Genomic DNA, 20,400 nt, shown 5'->3' on the forward strand with positions numbered 1-20,400 from the left:
AAATTTGTGGCATTACAGAGCATTTGATTTTAGATGGGGTCAGTGACCCCTATTTGAGAGTCAGATGAAAACGGCAAATAATTCAAAAACGGTTAAAAATAAACAATGAAGACCAATTGAAAAGTTGCTTGGAGGTGGCCATTCTATAACATACTAAAAGTTAACTTAAAAGTGAACCACGTCCAAGTCTACTAAAAAAAACAAAAACATGTAAATAAACCCAATAGGCTGATTTTGCTTCCAATAAGGATTAATTACATCTTATTAATTATATCAAGTACAAGCTACTGTTTTATTGTTGGATAATGGGTTTCTGGGTAACAGATCCCATACCTGTACTGTAAAACTGCCTTGGGCAGTTGCTCTGCAATGAAGCGCGGATTCATCGCCTCGTATCTTACACAGAAAGAAAGTAAATAGGCTGATCTCTCTTTTAACATGTTTATTACAACAGATACAGTTCACATCTGACTAGCTTGGTTTCTTCTGTTCCCCCACACAACCATATTATGTATATCTTATTTGGGCTAGGGTGGTTTTTTTTTTGTATTATATGACTGAGCAAATGATGTACTTTAAGCACACATGCCCAACTGCTATGAGTAGCTCTTTATAGGGTGCGAGTGGAAATACATTTTTTTTTTCAATAATTTATACAAACGAGTGGCTTTCGCTCAATCACTGCAATGGAAGCTACTGTACACAGGAATGAAAAAGAGAATAGGAAAAAAAAAGTGCCATAGCAACAGTGCCATAAACGAAATGGGGGGAAAAAATACTGAGTCTAGAACGTGGGGAGGAACAATTATAGGATATATTTTTTATAAAATAAAAAAAAAAAATAAGGAAAGCACTGCTCTTACACAAGGCTGTGGTGCATCGGATGAGAAAAATGTTTTTTTGTACACTGCCCAGACTGTGAGATTTCAGACATGGATACATTGCCCGCTGCTGGCATCTAATTTCTGGAAAAGCGAGGATTTCTGAATGATAAATTAACAGAAAAAAAAGAAAAAAAAACAGCTACATTTTCAGACGCATAGATGAAAAAGGCATTTAACCACCTCAGCATTGATTAGTTTTGGATGTCAAAGCTCTGATACACATGGGCTTCCCATGGCTTCAATCTACAAAACATATTTACAACGTGAAGGATCCATCTACAAGAAATCTACATTTCAGGGTTTTTTTTACAAATCGCTCTTGTATTTGCCTCCCCCTGAATTGACTTCCTCCAGTCCCCACACCCCGTGAAGAGTCCACAGTCTAAAGCTTGCTCGTGAGCAGTCCATAAATCTTGAGACTGGGCTCTTCCTTTTACAGTTCTAAAACCTTGTGCAAGTCAGGTTTTCACACCATGAAGGAATTCTGGTTTTTCAGTTTTTCAAGTTCCTTGATTTGTTGTCTCAAGAACAGTATCCTGAAACACAAGGCAAGGAAAGAGTCAATGGATTGTAGAATAAAAACATACATCCCTGCGTGGTGCTTTGATACGCCCTCACTACAGAGAATGAATTCCCACTAACCTTTGCTCACGCAAAGTTGCTTGAATTTCACAAACTCGAACTAAAGACCTTAAATTTTTCAACTCTGTACAAACTTCAGACATGTGTATGCTTCCCATATTGTGGGCTTCGTCCCGTAATCTTGATGCCTGAAACGAGAACAAGGTATTGTTTAAAGGAGAACTAAAGATGTAGCTAGAAATGTTGTAAATTATGTGTTGGGCTTCTGTACCAGCCCAAGGCAACCAAAGCCCTTTAGCAGTAAAGATCGGTGTCTCCAAAGATGCCCCAGTAGCTCCCAATCTTATTTTCTGCTGATTCACTGCACATTCTCTGTGCTGCTGTCACTTACTGATCTTAGGGATTGACGCACAATATACTGAAGATATACAATATAAATGTCACATTTTTAACTTAAAGTAATGGTGTTTTTCTGGCCACTCTTCCATAAAGCCCAGCTCTATGGAATGTACGGCTTATTGTGGTCCTGTGGAAAGATACTCCAGTCTCTGCTGTGGAACTCTGCAACTCCTTCAGGGTTACCTTTGGTCTCTGTTCTGCCTCTCTGATTAATGCCCTCCTTGACCGTTCGGTCAGTTTTGGTGGGCAGCCCTTTCTTTGCAGGTTTGTTGTGGTACCATGTCAGAAAAGGTGTTTATATACTGACAGATCATGTGACAATTAGATTGCACACAGCTGGACTTCATTTTACTAATTATGGGACAGGATTTTTTAGGGGCTTCATGGCAAAGGGGGTGAATACATATGCACATGCCATTTTTCAGTTTTTTTTTTTTTTATTCTTTTTTATATATATTTTTCTCATTTGATTTCACCAACTTAGACTATTTTGTGCAGCTCCATCACATAAAATAAGATTAAGAAACATTTAAATTACAGGTTGGAATGTAACAAAATAGGTTAAAAGCCAAGGGGTGAATACATTTGCAAGGCAGTGTATTTATCTATCATCTACCCACCCGCCTATCATCTGTCTATTAATGTATTATCTATCTATCTATCAATAACCTGCAGGAAAAATGCATAAAATCAAGGCACTGATAACTAATGAAAGCCACAGAGCAGATCAAGTGTGTTTACCTGCTTCTCTGCATGATCAGCGGGCCATCCTTGGACATGCTTTACAAGGTTTTCATTGAAGTAGGCAGCTAGTGTAGGCGTCAACGAACATGAAGATCGGGCAGAGGAGTTCTGTGGTGCAGATGTACTTGATACACAAGTGCTGGAGTTATGATTTGGACCAGGAGACGGGCTTCTCTGACTACTACTTTTTGTGGGGGGGAAAAGATGGCACACTCAGCATTCAGGGAGAAAACACGTTACCTTGGATACGGAAATGGCCAAATGTCTGTTACCAAATTCCGAAATATTAAATCAAACTTAAAGGGGACCCGTCAGCCAAAAAAATTATTCAAAATCCTTTTTTATCACATTAGTCAAGCAAAATGAACTTTAATTACACTATATAAATTATTTGAATCGTGTTTCCTTCAGTCTGGGAATTCATAATTATAGCAAGCAGGCAGCAGCCATTTTGTGGACACTGTTATTAGGACAAAATCTTGTTTGTGCACCAGAATGGGGGACCCAATGTCCATCCCCATGCCCTGGCTACACAATTAAATGAATAGAGAACGGAGGAATATGTGGAGAGCAGTGTCATTTAGGAAGTGCTGAATGGAAAGTGAAAGTAATTGTCTGCCCCGCCTCTTTGCCCAGGGCATAGAGGATTGACAGCCAATATTTGATTGACAGCGGAGATTTTTAAATGAGTTTACAACAGCTATGAATGCTTTAATAAAAAATAGAAATTGGATTTCATGTTTAATTCAAAAAGGACTTTTATTATACAGATTTGTGTGTCTGGGTGACAGGTCCACTTCAAAGGAACAGTTCAGCGTGAAAATAAAAACTGTGTAAAAAGATAGGCTGTGCAAAATAAAAAAATGTTTATAATATAGTTAGCCAAAAATGTAATGTATAAAGGTTGGAACAATTCATTTAAAGAGGTTGCTCACCTTTAAATTAACTTTAAGTATGATGTAGAGAGTGATATTCTGAGACAATCTGCAATTGGGATTAATCTTTTATGATCTGTGTTTTTGAGTTATTTAGCTTTTTATTCAGCAGCTCTCCAGTTTGCAATTTCAGCAATCTGGTTGCTAGGTTTCAAATTACCCTAGCAACTATGCAATGATTTGAACAAGGGACTGGAATATGAATAGGAGAGGGTCCAAATAGAAAGATGAGTTACAAAAAGTAGCAATAACAATACATTTGTAGCCTTACAGAGTATTTGTTTTTAGTGCCAGTGACCTCCCATTGGAAAACTGGAAAGAGTCAAAAGAAAAAGGCAAATAATCCAAAAACTATAATTCTAAGCAACTTTTCAAATGGCCTTCGGTTTTTCTTTTTTAGCCATTCTATAACATACTAAACGTTAAAGGGATTGTCATAATTTTTATGATGTTTTTATTTCTAAATTACACTGTTTACACTGCAAATAATTCACAATATAACATTTCATTCCTGAACCAACAAGTGTATTTTTTTTAGTTGTAATTTGTGGTGTGTAGGTGCATCTCAAGTCTTTTTGCCTGGTCATGTGTTTTCAGAAAGAGCCAGCACTTTAGGATGGAACTGCTTTCTGGCAGGCTGCTGTTTCTTCTACTCAATGTAACTGAATGCGTCACAGTGGGACCTGGATTTTACTATTGAGTGCTGTTCTTAGATCTACCAGGCAGCTGTTATCTTGTGTTAGGAAGCTGCTATCTGGTTACCTTCCCATTGTTTTGCTGATGGGGTACTGTGGTGGTGGTGGGGTGATATAACTCCAACTTGCAGTAAAGAGTGACTGAAGTTTATCAGAGCACAAGTCACATGACTAGGGGCAGCTGCGAAACAGAATATGTCTAGTCCCATTTCAGATTTAAAAAAAAAAAAAAAGTTTGCTCTTTTGAGAAATGAATTTCAATGCAATCCTGCTGGAGCAGCACTATTAACTGATACATTTTGAGAAAAACATTTTTTCCCATGACAGTATCCCTTTAAAGGTGAACCACCCCTTTAACAACCCCTGTCCTGTCAGTCAGTATAACCCGATGCTATAGCTGCAAGAAATTAAGACTGCTCCTAAGAAACGACTTTGTCTGTAGTGAATTATTTCAATGAAGTGTACAGGTGAAACCTTGGGTAGAGCCAAAGCAAACTTCACACATCTTACCTTTGACGCTGCAGGTTTCGAGGAGATGCAGGCTCATGCCCTTGGGATTTGTCAGTAGCAGAGGACTGCTGAGATACTGTCTGTGCGGATGATCCTTGCTTTGAACCAGTGGTACTGACCTACAAAATGCCAGTTGTTTACAAATGTGGCAATGACACCTTTTATTGGGGATGGCTAATCCCTTCTCATACAGTTAATGAGTTTAAAACTACAAACTGAGTTAATGAAGGCCACCAAACTAAAATTAAACCAAAACAGTTCTTGTCTGTTAAGAGAGCAAAGTATTTTTCAGTTAAATGAAGCTCCTGAAATCATGCTGCACAAATCTTAAGTAGTCGACTACTGCATGTTAAACCAAAAATGTTCTCTATATTCATGCTGTTGTAAAATGTATTTATGTCATATTAAAGGACCAGTAACATCAAAAATTTGTTAGAAAATTCGTTAGTATACAAGAAAAATAAACACCAAGACAAATTAAACTTTTAAATAGCAAAGCCTTTATTAAGAAATAACTTACAGAAACTCCACTTCCGCGCCTCTTCAGAAAAGGCGACAGGGCGACCATCCATCCTGCGGTGTTCGATTTCTCCTCCCTGGAATCAGTACAGCCAGCACAAACCCTGCTCCACCAGCCAACACGCTGCTGTCAGTAGAATTGCCAGGGAGGAGAAATCGAACACTGCAGGATGGATGGTGGCCCTGTCGCCTTTTCTGAAGAGGAATGGAAGTGGAGTTTCTGTAAGTCATTTCTTAATAAAGGCTTTGCTAAAGTTTAATTTGTCTTGGTTGTTTTAACAAAAAATTTTGATGTTAATGGTCCTTTAAAATACATAATCAGCCCACATGGAGCCTAACGCGTTTCATGCTTACCCAGCACTTAATCATAGGCAATCCCAAAGGACAAATACGTCTCTCTCTCTCTGTTTTATTTTTATATTTTATTTATTTATTTTTTTCAAATTGTCCCACTCATTTATTAAAACCAATCGTAAAAAAAAAAAAATTATTTCTACATAACGAAAAAAACCCACCAAGACACAACTTTAAATTCTCAAAGTCTGTATTAAGAAATAACTTACCGATTCATCCGCTTGTGCTCCTCTTCAGAAACTGCGACATGGCAGCGATCCATTGTGTGGCACTCGCTTTCTCCTCCCTGCCTTATATAGGAGATAGCCAGGGAGGAGAAATCGAGCGCAGCATAATGGATCGTCACCATTTCTGAAGAGGACTGCAAGCGGAGAATCGGTAAGTTATTTCTTAATAAAGATTTTGCGTATGTAAAGTTAAAAGCTCAATTACAATTGGTTTTAATACATGGATGGGTCTGTTTGAAAAAAAATATATTAAAAAAAAAGGCCCTGATGTGGGCCGAAACGTTGGATTGATGTACTAAATAAAGATTTTGTTTGATTAACTACAAATTGGAGTCTCTCTCTCTCTCTCTCAGCAAAAAGAAAATGTTGCTATAAAGAATGTAAGCATTACCTTTGGCTGTGATGTCACAGGTTGCGTGTTAAGCAAAGGTTTGTGAGGAACGGTGTTTGTCTGGGGCGTGCTGATTCGAGGGGATACATATGACCTTGGCGATGAGGCATCCGATGTCAGAGACATTGGAGACTGATTAGACTGAGCAGCTGAAAAACAATGGTATTTTTTTATTTTTTGGCCCATACTTACAACTATTTCAAGTTAAAACACAAATGTTTACAGAATTTTCCCGACTGCACTTAATCATCTATACAAATATTGTATGCGGTCAACCAAATATTGTCAGAGTTAACAGCTATGTATAAGGCATAAACAATGGCTTCCCAGATAATGTACATGTACAGGTATGGGGGCTGTTATACAGAATGCTCAGGATCTGGGGTTTTCCAGATAACTGATCTTTCCGTAATTTGGATCATCATAACAAGTCGACTAGAAAATCATGTAAACATTAAATAAACCCAATAGGCTGGTTTTGCTTCCAATAAGGATTAATTATATCTTAGTTGGGATCAAGTACAAGGTACTGTTTTATTATTACAGAGAAAAAGGAAATCATTTTTAGAAATTTGGATTATTTGGATAAAATCGTAATTGCATATCGTAATTCGGAGCTTGCTGGATAACTGGTTTCTGGATAACGGATCCCATACCTGTACTATAATAATGTACTAGGTCATTCCAAGATATTTCTTGCAAAAGCTGGAAAAACTGTGGCCAGTCACTGACAAAGTTCTCACCTGAAGAGCACAAGTCCCTACATTGAGTCAAATTGTTGATCTGGGGGTCAAACACTCAAGGTCACCAAATGAGCAGAACTACCTTTGCCTAGCCGGTTTCATACAGAAAAAACTGTGTTGACAGTTGTTTTTAAAATATTTAAAACCAAAACTTGGCAATATAGACCATTTATGTAACATGAGCCCGATAGAAAGGGCTTGGGTTGCAAATCTACTGCATATTCTGAATATCTGTCCGTCACTAAACAATACAGAACGAGACTGGATTACATGTTTTTGGTCATAGGAAGAAGGCAGTAAACCAAATTACTCTCCCTGTTTAAAGGGGAACTATAACAAAAATGAAAAATTAATATTAGCTTCATCATACTTAAATAATAAACTTTCTAAATAAAATAATCAAGTTTATCTTCACTATTCATCTTTCAGCATCTGTTTCTTCTCATTTTCTCTTCATGCAGAAGATGGGTGTCAGATGAACGATCCAATATATTTTATAGGGGGCTCCTTTTGCCTAGATCTATTAAAGCTCACTATTAAAATCACCAGAAATCCTGTGTCTCTACATGCAGAATTTGTGCAAAAGGCAGTTATTTTGTTAGATTTTGTTTGTACTGGAATCAGTTATTTGAATGAGCTCTAATACATCTGCTAGGAAAGGGAGCCCCCCCTATAAGATATATTGGATCATTCATCTGACATCCAACTGCTGCATGAAGGCAGAATGAAGAAAAACAGATGCTGAGAGAGGGATAGTGAACATAAACTTGATTATTTCAGAAACAATGCAGAATTTTTAATTGATTGTATTTAGAGTTTCTTACTTCAGAATGAGCAAGATTATATTCCATTTTTATTTTTGTTATCGTTCCCCTTTAACATACTTGCAAAAACAAACAGTCTCCTTATCTCCAAACCTGTAACAAGTTGGCAACTGGGAGAAGAGTGGAGAAAATGTCAAAGTGTTCTTCCCTAAAGCAAAAGCAATTAACATTTCTGTGCAAAGCTCGTACAAAAAGAAATGCCCAGAAGAAGTTCTCACCTTGTGCCGATAGCTGTGCAACTTGAGAGATCAGAGAGGTGATATTGAAGGCTGATGGGCCGGCAGTGAGAATCTTATGTAGAATCGATTGCAGAGAAGCCTGTGTCACAGCCGCTGTAAGGACTAACGATAATAAGCATGTTAATGAATATGAAGATGGGCCAGAAAGGGACAAACATGGACACACACTGGTGACATTCGGATTCATTAGAAATTAACAACGGTTTCCCATACCATTATATTAGTAATGTGTGGCACACCAAGGATTTATTGTATTAATTAAAATGCTATATGTGAAACATTTTTTATTTTGCACAGCCTATTTACCTCGTTTTTATTTTTACACTGAACTGTTCTAATTATTATTATTATTAAACTATGTGATCAGCTACAAGTAACTTGTTAAATCTAGAACAGAACATGAAAGGGGAAAACCCGTAACAAGAAATACTAAAATTCTACACGGCTTTCAGTAGTAAATGGGCCAACTTTTCTGCGGGCATATTTTAACTGGCCACAAGTGCTTGTGATTGCCTCCTGTGGTTTCCAATAACTCAAATGGGAACACAGAACTATGCAGGTGGGAGCATTTTGTGACCCAAAAACACTTTGCATGTTCAGGTCATAAACAGTTTAAAACTATGCTGCGCGGTATTTTTCAGGTCACAGAAACCTTAAATCTGTGCTGCCCAGTATTTTCTTTCAAGTGAATACAGGGTGAAATAAACCTTATAAAAATATAAACATTAACAAGGACATACTGACATTGTTCATCAAATCAAATAATCTTTAATCTATTAAAAGCATGGATTTGAAAGTTTACTAAAACACCACAAGATGGCAGCAGGGAGTAGCCTTTGTATTGACATACAGGTATGGGACCTGTTATCTAGAATGCTCGGGACCTGGGGTTTTCCGGATAACGGATCTTTCCATTATTTACATTTTTATTAGTTACCTCTAGTAGAAAATCATGTAAACATTAAATAAACCCTATAGGCTGGTTTTGCTTCCAATAAGGATTAATTATATCTTAGTTGGGATCAAGTACAAGCTACTGTTTTATTATTGCAGAAAAAAAAGGGAAATCATTTTTAAAAATGTGGAATATTTAGATAAAATGAAGTCTATTGGAGATGACCATTCCATAATTTGGAGCTTCTGGATAATGGGTTTCCAGATCGCATACCTATCACATTAATTCAAGCTTTTATTGCATTCTTCAACTCTGTGACGCTAATTTTATACAGTAAAAAGCAAGTAGTAGTGATCAGCATAATGTCTTTGAATAGTTTCTCCTTATGAATTTTCTTCTCTCTATGCATTTCTGAACATTAAAAATGCAAAAATAAAACCTGTAACGTTAACCAGTGCCAACCTGGCCTCAAAACTTAAAAATAAATCAATAAGCAACTAGTGATGTGTGGGTGGACGAATTGTTGATCAGCACCAACCTGGCCTCAATCCAACAAGCATGTAAAAAACAATATTCCTCTTTCCCCCAAACTCTCCAATCTAGAATTGCCTTGTGCTTGGTTAGAGCTCGGCACCTCTCCCACATTAATAAAACTACAAAATACCATGCACACAAAAGGCACGTGAAGCAGGGAGAACCCCTGCATGTAGGGGTTCACCACACTCAACCCAACGAGGTCATTCAATGACAGAATTAGACCTGTGCCCACCTCACCCCTCTCAATGATGTCATGGATTGGCGAGCAAAAACATGTTAAAGCGGTTGTTCAGCTTCCAACACTTTTTCCAGTTCAGTTGGTTTCAGATTGTTCTCCAGAAATAAAGACTTTTTCCAATTACTTTCCAAAATCTAATGTTTAAAGTGTTTGATGTTAATGATTGAGTCTCGCAGCTCAGTAATTCAGGTGCAGATTCTGAACTGTTATAATTTTGCAACATTTAGTTGATATGGTACATTTCTCAGCAGAATCTCTGGAATATTAGCAACTATTGTATCAATTCTAACAGCTGCCTGTAATGAAACTCAGAGATTCTACTCAGAAGATACAAAGATAAGAAATGTATCAACTAAATGTATTAATTTAGAACAGTTTAATGAGTTGGCGACTGCTCCCCCCCCCCCTCCCAGAGCAGCTTTAGTAGGTGAAAAATTACACTTCAATATTAGAAAAACAGGCACACATACAAAGTAGAAAGTAATTGGAAAAAGTCTTTATTTCTGGTGAACTGTCTAAATGAAGTGTTGGAAGGTGAACAACCCCCTTTACGTGATGCTGAGGCAGGCCCTGCAACTAGCCACTGGGGGTAATTTACCAGCCACCCTCAGTTCAACAGTGGGTCAAACAGCAGATCCCGTGGGTGCTGACCAGGCCCATGCACCAGTAAAAACTAGCTATACATACGCTGACACTGGCTTCTGTACTGCACCAAAATTTCCAAACAATATCCAAGTGCAGATTGCTCCAATATGAAAATCCTGTAGTACAAAGACCTAGAACTAGTTGGTCAAATCAGCAATAAAAGGAGAACTAAAGCTTAACTAAAGAAGTAGCTAGAAATGTGTTTTGTGCTTCTGTACCAGCCCAAGGCAACCACCGCCCTTTAGCAGTAAAGATCTGTGTCTACAAAGATGCCCCAGTAGCTGCCCATTTCTTTTCTGCCAAATCACTGCACATGCTCTGTGCTGCTGTCACTAACTGAGCTTAGGGACCCACTCACAATATACAGTACACATAGAATAGAAATGTCACAATATAAGGCTGATTAGTAATTAATACAGATAATTGCTACAAGGCAGAACAGAAACTAGTGCAACTAACATCAGAATTTAATAATCAGCCTTTATTACAGGCCAACCTCATTTTCTGCTGGATAATTAGTGACGAGCCCTAAGCTTAGCTTCTCAACAGCTGCTCAGAGCCCACTGAGCATGTGAGTGTCACAGACACTTTCCAAGATGGTGACCCCCTGTGACAAGTTTGAAGTCCTGGATCATTGCTGCTATTGACAAGCTGAAACTTTAGGCTGGTGCAACAAGTTCAGTATATAAAATATGGGATTTTAAATCACATTTTTAGTTATCCTTCAATGCTCTCTCTTATATGCTATCGCTGTAGTCAAAGACCTCATCTGCCAACAGAATACAATGTTTTAGCTTATCACAAAAGAAGGTTTTTTTCTCCTTACATCAATATAAATCAAACAAAAAAACATTCTTTTTTGTTTTTTTAAAGGAGAAGAAAAGGCTAAAATTGAGTAAGCTTGATCAGAAATGTCTATATACAGTGGTGTGAAAAACTATTTGCCCCCTTCCTGATTTCTTATTCTTTTGCATGTTTGTCACACTTAAATGTTTCTGCTCATCAAAAACCGTTAACTATTAGTCAAAGATAACATAATTGAACACAAAATGCAGTTTTTAAATGTTTACGTTATTAAGGGAGAAAAAAAACTCCAAATCTACATGGGCCTGTGTGAAAAAGTGATTGCCCCCCTTGTTAAAAAATAACTTAACTGTGGTTTATCACACCTGAGTTCAATTTCAAAGGTTATAAAGCCATTTCTTAAGCTTTGGGACTCCAGCGAACCACAGTGAGAGCCATTATCCACAAATGGCAAAAACATGGAACAGTGGTGAACCTTCCCAGGAGTGGCCGGCTGACCAAAATTACCCCAAGAGCACAGAGACAACTCATCCGAGAGGCCACAAAAGACCCCAGGACAACATCTAAAGAACTGCAGGCCTCACTTGCCTCAATTAAGGTCAGTGTTCACGACTCCACCATAAGAAAGAGACTGGGCAAAAACGGCCTGCATGGCAGATTTCCAAGGAGCAAACCACTTTAAGCAAAAAGAACATTAAGGCTTGTCTCAATTTTGCTAAAAAACATCTCAATGATTGCCAAGACTTTTGGGAAAATACCTTGTGGACCGACAAGACAAAAGTTGAACTTTTTGGAAGGTGCGCGTCCCGTTACATCTGGCGTAAAAGTAACACAGCATTTCAGAAAAAGAACATCATACCAACAGTAAAATATGGTGGTGGTAGTGTGATGGTCTGGGGTTGTTTTGCTGCTTCAGGACCTGGAAGACTTGCTGTGATAGATGGAACCATGAATTCTACTGTCTACCAAAAAATCCTGAAGGAGAATGTCCGGCCATCTGTTCGTCAACTCAAGCTGAAGCGATCTTGGGTGCTGCAGCAGGACAATGACCCAAAACACACCAGCAAATCCACCTCTGAATGGCTGAAGAAAAACAAAATGAAGACTTTGGAGTGGCCTAGTCAAAGTCCTGACCTGAATCCTATTGAGATGTTGTGGCATGACCTTAAAAAGGCGGTTCATGCTAGAAAACCCTCAAATAAAGCTGAATAACAATTCTGCAAAGATGAGTGGGCCAAAATTCCTCCAGAGCGCTGTAAAAGACTCGTTGCAAGTTATCGCAAACGCTTGATTGCAGTTATTGCTGCTAAGGGTGGCCCAACCAGTTATTAGGTTCAGGGGGCAATTACTTTTTCACACAGGTTTGGATTTCTTTTCTCCCTAAATAATAAAAACCCATTTAAAACACTCATTTAAAAACTGCATTTTGTGTTTACTTGTGTTATCTTTGACTAATAGTTAAATGTGTTTGATGATCAGAAACATTTTGTGTGACAAACATGCAAAAGAATAAGAAATCAGGAAGGGGGCAAATAGTTTTTCACACCACTGTAAATACACCAGTAACCCCTCAAAGTAATGCTGCACTGAGTCAGAAGAAATATCATATTTCTTTCCTTCTATTGTGTACACATGGGCTTCTGTATCAGACATCCTGTTTTCAGCTTAAACCTCCAGGGCTCGGGCTTGAGCATGCTCAGTTTGCTCCTTTCCCCCTCTCTTCCGTGCTGTTATTGGAGCCCAGAGCTATGAGAGCAGGGAGAGACTCGGGCAGGAAGTGATGTCACAGCAAGCTAATATGGCTGCTATAGTAAATAAACAGTGTCTAGAGCGGTCTACTCAGGTACGGTAAAGTATTCTGCAAATTATATATAGTGTTATAGCTTTTCTTCTCCTTTAAGGGTAGGAACTTTAAGTTGAGCCAAAGCAACAACCTGCCCAACACATCTGACTGGGTTAAAAATTAGCTTTGGACAATGACCAAATCAGGCTATTTATACAGACCTCTCCTGTCGGGCTACACAGCACGTGGGCAAGGACATATTTTCTATGTCTCAAGTTCCATGGAATAAATTCATCATTTTTAGATTTGGCTAAATGCAGAATCTTCCACAAAAGATTTGGCCAAATACCAAACCCATCTTAGCATATTTAAAACAAACAAAAAAAATATATACTTTCAGTTGTCCAGAACTTTAAAGTCACATGATTAAACACTTCGGCCAAATTGTACTGTGGAAGTAAGCATACCTTCATTAATTTTGGATATATCCACATTGGAATTATTTAACTGTAGAGTGGCTTGCAAAGCAGGAAGGAGCTGCCGCAAAAGGTTTGGATCATGCAGTATTTGGGGGATTGGGGACTGCGGCACAGGAGAGACTGGGACTGTGGAGGAGGAAGAAGGAGGAGCAGCAGACGGGTTTAATCCAGGCGCAGATGATGTGGAAGGAGTTGTACAGGATGATTTATCAGAAGGTGTAGTTTCTAAAAAAAAAAAAAAAAACAGTAATTAGAAATATTCCATTTTGTGAGGAATGGGTAAATATGCCCACTTCATACCTTAAGTCTTCAAAAAAATCATGTAAGCATTAAATAACCCCAATAGGCTGGTGTTACCTCCAATAAGGATCAATTATATCTTAGTTAGGATCAAGTACAAACTACGGTTTTATTATTACAGAGTAAAAGGAAATTTGTGTCAACAATTTGGATTATTTCATCATAATAAGAGTGTATGGGAGACGGCCTTCCTGTAATTCGGAGCTTTCTGGAAAACGGGTTTCCAGATAACAGATCAAATAGCTTCTAGCATTAACTTTTACACAGTAGAACATTGGTTGTCACACATTTTGAGCTTGCTTAAAGGGCATGTAAAGTCTAAAATAGAATAAGGCTAGAAATGCTTTATTTTGTATACTAAATATAAACATGAACTTACTGCACCACAAGCCTAATCAAACAAATAATTTATGCTTTCAAAGTTGGCTACAGGGGGTCACCATCTTGTAACTTTGTTAAACATCTTTGCAAGACTAAGACTGTGCACATGCTCAGTGTGGTCTGGGCTGCTTAGGGATCGTCATAAACAAAGCTGCTTGAGTTCTGCATGGCTGGGAAGTAAGGCGGGGGCTCCCCCTGCTGTTCATAAGTATGATTGTTTCCCTGCTCAGCAGTTAGGGACCATCTGACAATTCCTATCCACAGCAGTAAATGATGGAAGAATTTTACAGCATACAGGCAGGTTTCTTATAAAAACGGTACACATTTTTTAATTAAAGTATATTGGAGATAGGTTTATTTTTCAAGAAAGTAAAAATGGGATTTTATTTTTTGCCTTTACATGCCCTTTAAAAAGCCTTTGTTTGGTCAGTGCTCCCCTTGGCTCAAAACAAGGATACTTATTGAACAAAAGTTGACCGGCAAATATCAGCATAAGTAACCTTTAAGATAGGCTTCTAGGAGGAAGTATGAGAGTAAAAAGGCATTTGGGACAATTCTCACCTTATCTGGTCACCCTCCCAGTTTTGTCATATTGTTTTTTTTATTTAAGATTTTTGAATGCTGCAATTCAAACAGCTTTATGGTTCTTTGAGTTGTCGACAAAGCAACAAAAAGCAGGCTGTGAGGTCTCGTGGTATTGCTTATGTTTTTGTTATTGACTTCTATTCATCACACAAGGGAAACGCTCAATAAGCTCCTACACCTTGTCCAGCCCACTTGTACGGATTTACAAGTGGGCTGCGTCACATTCAGTTACATTGAGTAGGAGAAACAACAGCCTGCCAGAAAGCAGTCCCATCCTAAAGCCTACAGACCAATATTACAACTAAAAAAAATATATACTTGCTGGTTCAGGAATTAAATTTTATATATTGTAGAGTGAAATATTTGCAGTGTAAACCGAGTAATTTAGAAATAAAAGCTACATCATAAAAATCATGACAGTATCCCTTTAAGTCTACTAGGAAATCCTTTAAACATTAAATAAGTGCAATAGGCTGGTTTTGCTTCCAATAAGGATTACTTATGTCTTAGTTTGGATCAAGTACAAGTTACGGTTTTATTACTACAGAGAAAAAGGAAATAATTTTTAAAAATTTGGATTTGGATACAATTTTAAGTCTATGGGAGATGGCCTTTCCGTAATTCGAAGCTTTCTGGATAATGGGTTTCCGTATAATGGATCCCATACCTGTACCACCCGTGCCAGGAGCATTTCAGATCACGTGAGATGGGTTTCTTGGAGCAGAATTATGTTTGACCTATTCCTTCTACGGATGTCTAGTAGTAGCTTAAGTTTTATGGTGTCATTAAAGCCCCTCACATTCCAGATAAGTTTAAGAGCCATATTGTATTCACTGGGGTATATATTGAACCGTGTTTCCCACCCCGTGGCTTGGTATAAGTATCGGAACATTTTAACACTGTACCTGAACCATAACAGTAACCATGCAGCAACATTAAGACCCCAACTCTAAACCCCCCCCCCCCGTCGCAACCTTCCTGCCCGGAACCCCAACACCTTGCAGAGTTCACCCCACAACTGTGAACAATTTTAGGGTGCTTTCAAGTGCTAGGCCACTCCAACAAGGCCTTGAACGAACAAGTAGGTGTTTAAAAACAACAAGTCAACAATGGAGCATTCTGCTGCCGGTCTGTGTAAACAAGGGCGACCAAAAACTCTCAGTGCAACTATATGTCCAACTGCTTGGGAGTCACTGCCTCTGGACCTTGGGGAAGGCATATAAAGGATTCCAGGGAGTTTCCTTCCGCTCTCTCTGGGAAGCCGATAAAAAGGTTATTGTGGCAACATCCAAGTCGTTGGATTTTGAGGTACATGCCGTGACCCCCTGGTTGATGTGCAACACCCAGTCTGGGAATGCTTGACAGAGATCTTCCACCGAGCTGACTCTTTGCTCCAACCTTGCTGCCCTCTCTTTTTGTAAGTCTTGCTTAATAATAGAAAGCTCGATTTTAATCAAGCTGGAGCAGAAGTCCTTGGACACCCAGATCACAGTAAGTAGATCTGCCAGTCGGTTCATGGTCTGAGTAAGTAGATGGTGTTGTGTTCAGATGGGTCTGGTGATTGAGCACCTGCACCATTTTTGACACTCTCTGGTATACTTCTCTTATCGAGCTGCAGCATCCGATGCCTTTTTTTGTCCCATGTTCTTTGGGGTAAAGACTGCCAGGTGGGTTCACTTGGCTCCATTGTTGAATGGGATTTTTGGGTGAAATTTAAGATTTTGCAGACCGGGATGAGGAGCACTCTTGCGATGCCACCACTCACTATTTTGGATTTGGCCAAACTCCCGAATCCTTTGCGAAAGATTCGGCCAAATATCGGTTGGGAAGGGGAAAACATTTTTTACTTCCTTGTTTTGTGACAAAAAGTCATGTAATTTGCAAATGCAAATTAGGATTTGGATTCAGTTTGACCTGGCAGAAGGATTCGGCCAAATCCTGCTGAAAAAGGCCAAATCCCGAACCGAATCCAGGATTGGGTGCATCCCTAAATATTACCGACTCGAAAACTCTAATCGAGTTTTTTTCTCCAAAAAATACTCACTGTCAGGAAGGCTATTAACATCTTTAAATGGGTCACTGGACCACTGCCACTGACTTACACATGAACTCGGCAGGTTTTAAGTGGCGAATAGTCAAGTTCTAATTATTCCAAGGGTAAAGGTTTGATAAATCTCAAATTTACTCTTCGATAAATCTGCCCTAAATGTTAATTTAACAATGACTTAAAGGGGTTGTTCACCATTAGGTTAACTTTTAGTATGATGTAGAGAGTGATGTTCTTAGACAAATCACAATTGGTTTTCATTTTTTACGATTTGTAGTTTTTGAGTTATTTAGCACCTCTGCAGTCTGCAAGTTGAGCAATCTGGTTGCTAGGGTCCAAATTACCCTAGCAACTAAGCACTGATTTGAATAAGAAACTGGGGCTGAATAGAAAGACGAATAATTAAAAAGTAGCAACAATAAATGTGTAGCCTTATATGAGCATTTGCTTGTAAATGGGGTCAGTGACCCCCCATTTGAAAAGAAAGCGTCAGAAGAAAAAGGCAAATAATTTAAAAACTATACAAATTAAAAAATGAAGACCAATGGAAAAGTTGCTTAGAATCTGCATTCTAGAACATATTAAAGGTTAATTTATAGCTGAACCACCCCTTTAACAGAACTCAAACTTTAAACTTCGTGAAACAGCAGGAATCCAGCATATTATAAAAATCACAGGTACAGAGAAAGCTGTGAAATATTTTTGAAACATATTGATAAAGGAACTCCGCTATGTCTGATATGCGACGTATGCATGTTATTGATGGAGAATGCTTATAATAAGTCCAGGTTCTGCCATACAGACAATGACATCATAAAATACACCACTGTTGTGCTGGCCTGTTCGTTTCATTGGTATCCCTCCCCCCCATACTTCTGGACCTCAGCTCCCCAAATCCACATGTCTAGATAGGAGAATCTGTATGTTATTATGCAGAAGAGAGGCTATCATTTCCAAATTATTACACCTAAATCCTGTGCTTGCTTCTCTAAAAGGAGGCGTATTTATAAAACATACCTTTCCTTTCAGATTTCGGCACTGGTATGGAAGACGTGGGTGTAGGCAGTTTGGATAAAGGAGCTCCATTTGCATCATAAGATTTCTTTGGAGGAGGATCAGGCTGTACTGTAAAAGGACTAGAAGGAATCACACTTGGAGCGGCAGCTGGGTGAACGGCGGTTTTAATGGAGTGTTGCACTGGGGCAGCACTACTGTGAGTGTCTGTTCGTGGGAGTCTGTAGTCTCTGTCATTGTGCCGGCTTGTTTGAGACAAGATATTCTGTGGCAACATCGTGCTGGCGTCACCGGAATGTTTCTCCTCCACTGGTTGGTCGCGTGAAGAAAAAAAAAGAAAAAAAAAAAAAAAAGAAAAAATAATTGATGTGATTTTGTTTCCTTTTTTTTTTTTTTATAACATTCACCTCCTGTATGGCGGGATTTAGGAAAAGCTGTGCCAGGTAGCAATTCATTTTATACTAATTATTTATTGCAAAGTATTTTGCAGTAACACTCCCTTTAAATACAATAAATAAGAATGGTCAACGGAGTTGGTAGCCGCTAGAAGACTGCAATGAAAAAACAGACACCGTAGTACTATACTTGAGTAATAATAAACTTTGAGGTAGCTATTGTTGAAGGGGGCACAAACAATCAATCATAAACTGGAAAATTGTGTAATAGAAGAACAAAAAAAAATGTTAAAAAGGAAAATATGGAAACAAAATACGGACATTAAATAGTAATAGGGATAAAATGGAAATACCCGGGAAAGCATATTAAAGGGGACCTGTCACCCAGACACAAAAATCTGTATAATAAAAGTCCTTTTTAAATTAAACATGAAATCCAATTTGTATTTTTTATTAAAGCATTAATAGCTGTTGTAAACTCATTTAAAAATGTCAACTGTCAATCAAATAATGTCTGCCACTCCTCTATGCCTCCTCTATGCCTTGGGCAAGACAATTACTTTCACTTTCCATTCAGCACTTCCTAGATGTCACTGCTCTCCACACATTCCCCCGTTCTCTTCACCATTTAATTGTGTAACCAGGGCATGGGGATGGACATCAGGTCCCCCATTCTGGTGCACAAACAAGATTCTGAGATGATACAAAGCTTGTCTTAATAACAGTGTCCACAAAACGGCTGCTGCCTGCTATAATTATGAATTCCCAGACTGAAGGAAACAAGATTCAAATAATTTAGATTGTGTAAATAAAGTTCATTTAGCTTGACTAATGTGATAAAATAGGATTTTGAATATTTTTTTTGGGTGACAGGTCCCCTTTAAGGAGATTTATTAAGGGTTGATTAGTAAATTTGAATTGTTTTATGGTGTCAAAATTCACACACTTCTAATTCGAATATTCGCCACCTAAAACCTGACAAATTTATGTACAAGTCAATGGCAGAAGTCAGTTGAACCATTTGAATATGTTAATTGCCTTCATGACATTCACAGAAAACTCGTACGATTCAAATTGGTTTAGAATTCTATTCAAATGTGATTCGAATTTTCAGGTCGGGACTATTCCATCGAATATTAGACAAATTATTATCTTAAGCTGCCATTCGAGTATATTATATTCAAATTTATTAATTCGCAAACTCAAAATTTCGACCTTTCATAAATCAGCCCATAATAATTTTCAAAAATAGTTAAAAATAAAGGACCATAAAATGCTACAACCACCTTTTTATGTTTGCCAAGAACATTCTTTGGGAAATGTAGTCTTTTCAAAGACACTTAAATATTTCCATTTCCCATATGCTCCAAGTACCTCAAAACTGGAAAATACAAAAACCCACATAAAAAAAAAAAAAAAAAAAAAAAGGATTCCACATGCAAGGCACACTATACAAGCAGATTTATAAATTCCTCTTTCAAATTAGGTACAAACATCCTAAACCAGGAACAATACATTGTCCTGAAATTATAATTCATTTATCCATATAAAAAACAATCTAAAGAAGCCAGAGTGCCTACACTTTATATAAGATAGTGGTCAATATTAGCTCCTCAAAGACACACAAGCAGCTCATGGGGAGAGAAACAGAGTCAAAGAACCATGTCCACAGCTACAAATAAAGATTTTATTAGAGAGGCTATATTTTTTAAAAAATGCTCTATTTTGTTTGGGTTTTTTTTGGTTGATAGATGTATACAATCAACGAAGAAGTCATTAAAGGGCATGTAAAGTCTAAAATAGAATAAGGCTAGAAATACTGCATTTTGTATACTAAATATAAACGTGAACTTACTGCACCACAAGCCTAATCAAACAAATAATTTATGCTTTCAAAGTTGGCTACAGGGGGTCACCACCTTGTAACTTTGTTAAACATCTTTGCAAGACTAAGACTGTGCACATGCTCAGTGTGGTCTGAGCTGCTTAGGGATCATCATAAACAAAGCTGCTTGAGTTCTGCATGGCGGGGAAGTAAGGCGGGGGCTCCCCCTGCTTTTCATAAGTATGATTGTTTCCCTGCTCAGCAGTTAGGGGCCGTCTGACAATTCCTATCCACAGCAGTAAATGAAGGGAGAATTTCACTGCATACAGTCAGGTTTCTTATAAACACAGTACACTTTTTAATTAAAGTATATTGGAGATAGGTTTCTTTTTCATTAAAGAAAGTAAAATGCCCTTTAAAGAGATA

At 38.1% G+C, this 20,400-nt stretch overlaps 1 protein-coding gene across 6 annotated transcripts in view; it reads right to left on the bottom strand.

Moving 5' to 3' along the window:
- Positions 1 to 427: 427 nt before the first annotated feature.
- wac.L (WW domain containing adaptor with coiled-coil L homeolog) overlaps positions 428 to 20,400 on the bottom strand; it is a 35,423-nt gene continuing 15,450 nt past the window's right edge. For 3 of the 6 annotated variants that reach the window (XM_018267201.2, XM_018267203.2, XM_018267205.2), the window contains 8 exons: positions 17,758 to 18,063; positions 13,416 to 13,652; positions 8,026 to 8,148; positions 6,241 to 6,389; positions 4,750 to 4,868; positions 2,607 to 2,793; positions 1,527 to 1,654; positions 428 to 1,420 (listed from right to left, as the gene is read on the bottom strand). In XM_018267201.2, the coding sequence (XP_018122690.1) occupies positions 1,351 to 1,420; positions 1,527 to 1,654; positions 2,607 to 2,793; positions 4,750 to 4,868; positions 6,241 to 6,389; positions 8,026 to 8,148; positions 13,416 to 13,652; positions 17,758 to 18,063 (1,319 nt within the window). In that variant the 3' untranslated portion in view covers positions 428 to 1,350. The remainder of the gene's footprint in view (positions 1,421 to 1,526; positions 1,655 to 2,606; positions 2,794 to 4,749; positions 4,869 to 6,240; positions 6,390 to 8,025; positions 8,149 to 13,415; positions 13,653 to 17,757; positions 18,064 to 20,400) is intronic. The other 3 variants (XM_018267202.2, XM_018267204.2, XM_018267207.2) reach the window with 2 other exon arrangements.

This window comes from Xenopus laevis, chromosome 6L (assembly GCF_017654675.1).
Source record: "Xenopus laevis strain J_2021 chromosome 6L, Xenopus_laevis_v10.1, whole genome shotgun sequence".
Taxonomy (NCBI): domain Eukaryota; kingdom Metazoa; phylum Chordata; class Amphibia; order Anura; family Pipidae; genus Xenopus; species Xenopus laevis.